The 4,844-nt window shown below is 45.1% G+C and overlaps 1 protein-coding gene across 2 annotated transcripts in view; it reads right to left on the bottom strand.

Annotated features, from left to right (window-relative positions):
• MEAF6 (MYST/Esa1-associated factor 6) overlaps positions 1-3,600 on the bottom strand; it is a 19,669-nt gene extending 16,069 nt beyond the window's left edge. Inside the window, exons 1-2 of one of the 2 annotated variants that reach the window (XR_001137605.1) lie at positions 3,440-3,592; positions 1,977-2,092 (exon numbers count right to left, since the gene is read on the bottom strand). Coding sequence is in view for 1 of the 2 variants with exons in the window: in XM_012646727.1 (XP_012502181.1) it covers positions 1,977-2,092; positions 3,440-3,529 (206 nt within the window). In the remaining variant the exon portion in view is untranslated. Of the gene's footprint in view, positions 1-1,976; positions 2,093-3,439 lie in introns of both variants that reach the window. The other variant, XM_012646727.1, reaches the window with a different exon arrangement.
• Positions 3,601-4,844: the final 1,244 nt, after the last annotated feature.

Here is a 4,844-nt window from a genome sequence, read left to right as displayed (position 1 = left end):
TAATGGCCAAGGTAAACTGTTAATCAAATAAAAATAGAAATGTCTTCAGAACTGTCAGCAGACATATTTGCCTGGATTTACTGATCAGTTTTATATTGTCTTTGATATATAGTTTAAGGTGTCAGGGTTTAACATGAAGGTTATAAAACTATAAACTCAGCCTAAAACAGAATGATCTTGGTATAATTTTTGGATAAGACTAATTTAATGCTGGTTTAATGAAAACAGCTGTATCTTCTGATTTACTGGCAAAATACTCATATATTTAATTTTAAGGTTCTTAACTTAGGTGAACACCTTATATTTACAGGTTATAGATATGGTTAATAGAAAACTAACTTGAAATGATGACTAGCTTTGTCTAATATCTCAGTTATCATAAGTAATCTAAGTAAACTATTAAAAAATAAATTAGGTAAATGTAAATAGGATAGGCATCTATAAATGAACTTTTTATGTAATTTGAAATCTAAAATTATGTTAAATAATAGTCGTTGGGCATTGTGGTGTTCACCTATAGTCCCAGCTACTCGGGAGGCTGAGGCAGAAGGACTGCTTGAGCCCAGGAGTTGGAGGTTGCTGTGAGCTAGGCTGATGCCACGGCACTCTAGCCTGGGCAACACAGCCAGACCCTGTCTCAAAAAAAAAAAAAGACTGTATTAGAGGATACTATTAATGTAGTGCTAATTTTCTAGGTATGACAGCTATGGTTAGGTAGGAGGAATGTCCTTATTCTCAGGAGGTAACTGCTGACATATTCAAGTGTAAAGTGTCAGGATATCTGCATCTAACTTCCATATGCTTTAACAGAAAAAAAATACAGGGGGACAAGGGGATGTAACTAGAAAGGAATAGCATGAAGATCTTTGTGGTGATGGAATAGTTCCACATCTTGATTGTGGTTACATGAATCTACATGTGATAAAATGAAATAGAACTATACATAAACATTGTACCAATGTCAATTTCCTGGTTTTTATATTGTATTATAGTTACATAAAACACAACCATTGGGGGAAACTGGGTGAAGGGTACAAAGAACCTCCCTGTACTATTTTTTTAAATTTATTTATTTATTTTTGACACAGGGTTTCACTATGTTGCCTGGACTAGAGTACAGTGGTGTGCATCATAGCTCACCACAACCTCGAACTCCTGGGCTCGAGTGATCCTCTTGCCCCAGCCTCCTGAGGAGCTGGGACTATAGGTGCACACCACCAGACACAGCTAATTTTTAAAAATGTTTTGTAGAGATGGAGGTGTTCGCTATTGCCCAGGCTGGTCTCAAAGTCCTGGGCTCAAGAGATCCTCCAACCTCAGCCTCCCAAAATGCTAGGAGTACAGGTGTGAGCCACCATGCCCAGCTCTATACTATTTTTGGAACTTCCTATGAATCTATAGTTATTTCAAAATACAAAAAATTTAAGTGTAGATGCAAGTGTGTGTTTATATATATTAAGCAGAGAAAAAGAGAGCAAGAAAGAAAATGTAGCAACATGTTAACAATTTGTGAATATAGGTGGACAGTATCTACTACTTTTTCAATTTTTCTACAGATTTGAAAATTTTCCAAAACTTTAGAAATTTTTAAAGAATATTATTACTAAGTAAATAGCCGTACAGTTGGCACAGAGGTATGGCAAAAATTGTGAGGGTGGAGCTCATGACTGATTAAAATGTGGAAAACATGAACAGAGCGCTGTTGTGTAAGGTATTGTCATATGCTGTATTTCATTTTAAGCCTCACATAATTCTGTGCCATAGGCTTGACTGTCCCTATTTTACAGATGTGGGCTTTGCCAAGATTACTCAGTAAGGCAGTCAGTGGCTGAGCCAGAGTCCAAGTTCAAGTCCAAACCTCTTTCCACAATACCACTTTACTACTGCCTCCTTCAAAGTTGCTACCAAGAGCATATAGTCCTACAAACAAATGTTACTAGGGCACAATAGGTACACTACAGGGTTCTGACACTCACTTTTGGTTGGTCAGATATCGATCCCAGCCACGAATAATATTGCCATACATCTGAGTGTCTTCCAAGTAGCTTCCTTCAAAAGCATAGATCTGTCTCTCCAAGTTTGCCAGTGTTTCCTGAGAGATGCCAAACAATGACATAAATAATGCCTTTCAAATGCAAACATTTTAGTTTGACTAAACTGAAATCCTGATATTAGACTTGTAAACCCAAGCTCACCCACACTAAACCACCCTTGCAGAGAGATGGATGAAATGGGGAGAAGCAGGCTATTTAGGACTAAGACAGTCTAGACTAGGGGTCTCCAACCTATGGTGAGTTGAATAATTATTTCATTATATATCACAATGTAATAATATAGAAATAAAGTACGCAATAAATGTAATGTGCTTGAATCATTCTGAAACCATCCCCACAATCCGCGGAAAAACTGTCTTCCATGAAAACGATCCCTGGTGCCAAAAAGGTTAGAGACCGCTGGTAGACCTTTTGGGGTGATGGACCCCCTTGAGAACAGAATGGAATGTATAAAACCTGTCCCCAGAAAATGCACACATATGCAAAATATTTCAGAGAGTTCATGGAAACCCAGTGTCAAGAACCCAGGGTAAGGCAGAACGTGGGGCCGTCTCCACTCCTACGCACAAAAGGTATCGCTACCAGGAGAGGAAAGAGTGAGCAGCCTTTCAGCATCATCTCGCTCCCCTCCCCGCAGGCTCAGACAGGCCGCTAGCACTGGGCTGCCAGTTGCTATGGAAACCTGGAAGGGCAGCTTCAGGTGAGATGAGCCTCCCGGGTGCTCAAATCAGAATGCGGGGGCAGGGACGGCTTTGCCACCAGGGTACATGGGGCCTTGGGTGCATGTCACAATTCTGAATTCTCTAGATTGAGTCCTCTGCCCTAGCCTGTCACCTTCTAGAGGTTCCCAAACAAATCACATCCCTGCCTATCAAAAACCCAATTCAATAACTCCTAGTACCAAAAAGGACACGCTCCCCACCATCCTCCAAAGTCCAGACTGGGTGAGTGGGTCCTCCTCCCACAGCCGCCTCATTCCCCACAGCCCACGGATACGCCCGCGCCCCAACCGTCAAGATCACGGACTCGCTCGCCCTCACCCCGCTCCAAGGCTCACAGACACTGGCCTTTTCTAGCGCTCGCTCACAGAAGCCTCCGGCCTCCGGCCCCAGGCGCCCTCCTCCCTCCACGCCCCCTCCTGCTGCTGCTCCTGCCCCTCCCCCTCCCGGCTCCCGGCTGCCGGCTCCCGGCTCCAGCTACGCACAGCCGGGAAGCCGAGCCGCCGGCGGGCCGCGGAGTGCGCTGCCGGCCTCAGGCCGCCGGACTCCCGGACCGCCGCGCTGCGCTCCCCGGGGCAACGAACGGCCTGGCGCGGCCCGGCTGGGGCCTGGAGGCGGGGTGGGCTCGGGGCCCCACGCCGGGCGCCCCTCGTCCCAGCCCCTCACCGCCAGCTCCTGCTTCCGCTTCACGAGCTCCGCCAGCTCCCGCCGGGTGTCCGGGATCTGCGGCGGCGCCGCCTTGTTGTGCATCGCCATGTTGGGCTGAGGCGGGCAGCGGCACGAAGCTGGAGGCGGTCCCTGTGCGCCGCCGCCCGCCAGGGGGCGACTTCCTGCACTGCGCCTGCGCGCGCGGCTTCCGGAGAGGCAGCGGCGCCGCGCTTGTGAATCCTGAGCCGGGGGTCCCCAGTAATGAAGCTGCTGCTTTTGGTACTTTTCGCCTTTCTGCCCCTCGGTTGGCTGCTGGGCTTTATAGACACCACACATTCACCGCGTCCAAACACAGCTCGTCCTTAAGCCTCCTAAGTCTCCTGTGTGCTCCACTTCAGCCCACCTCAGTGAATGACTTTCCCTGTCCACGTTGCCCAAGTCAGAAACCTGGTTATGATTCTCACTGTCCACCCAGGATTAAAATCCTATCCAAAATGAAGTCCTGCGGACTCGACTTCGGAAGAGCTCTCAAATCCATTTGCTTGTGTCTGCTCCCCTCTGCCACCTCCCTAGTTTATTCAGGCCCTCCCAATTTTGGGCTACATTATTCCAGCAGCTTCCTTATTTTCACCCTTAGCCCCATGTAATCCTTTATCCGCAGTGGTACCAGGATCATTTTCTAAAAACAAATGTGATATCGCTCCCCCGTTTAAAGCCTTTCATGGCTTCCCATTGCCCATTAGAGAGACAAGTATGTATAGGGGTTAAGGGCACAAACCGGAGGCAGAACTACGTGTTCAAAATCCTACCTCTGCATTGATAAAATGTGCCACCTGGGGCAAGTAACTAGATTTCACTCGTCTCAACTCCCTAATCTGTAAAGTGAAAGTAATAATAGAATCTACCTAATACAGTTGCTGTGAGGAGTAAGGCATGTAATGTACATAATGATGACTGTAAGTACATAGCTTTTATCTCTAAGAGCAACGTGTAGACGGTGTTTTCACTAGGCTCCTACTTCTTCAGCCTCAGCTCTCCAATTTTCAGTGTTCTCCAATTTCACTATCATAACCCTAGGTGGGATTTTTTTTCTTTTTCTTTTGATCCACAGCCTTCATTAGATTACCTATAAGGGCAAATAGAGTTTAGTCACGTGAACTGGTTCCAATTTTGTCAGAAATATAATTTGGATCCAACTGTCTTTTATAAACTAGTGTATTACATTATTTGGAAACCATCCAGACATTTAATGACTAAAATTCTAAAAAGAAAGCAATAAGATCTTTATGTGTGTATATGTGTCTAGATTATGTTTATGTATATATAAATGTATTATATAGTGTGTCTACATGGTAAAATCTGGCAAAATCAGCCAGAAATCTCTTAAGAAATTCTATTTTAGATAGATGCTCATATAAAATAT

This window comes from Propithecus coquereli, unplaced genomic scaffold (genome assembly GCF_000956105.1).
Source record: "Propithecus coquereli isolate 6110/MARCELLA unplaced genomic scaffold, Pcoq_1.0 Scaffold249, whole genome shotgun sequence".
Taxonomy (NCBI): Eukaryota; Metazoa; Chordata; class Mammalia; order Primates; family Indriidae; genus Propithecus; species Propithecus coquereli.
This window is presented reverse-complemented; position numbering and strand designations above follow the sequence as displayed.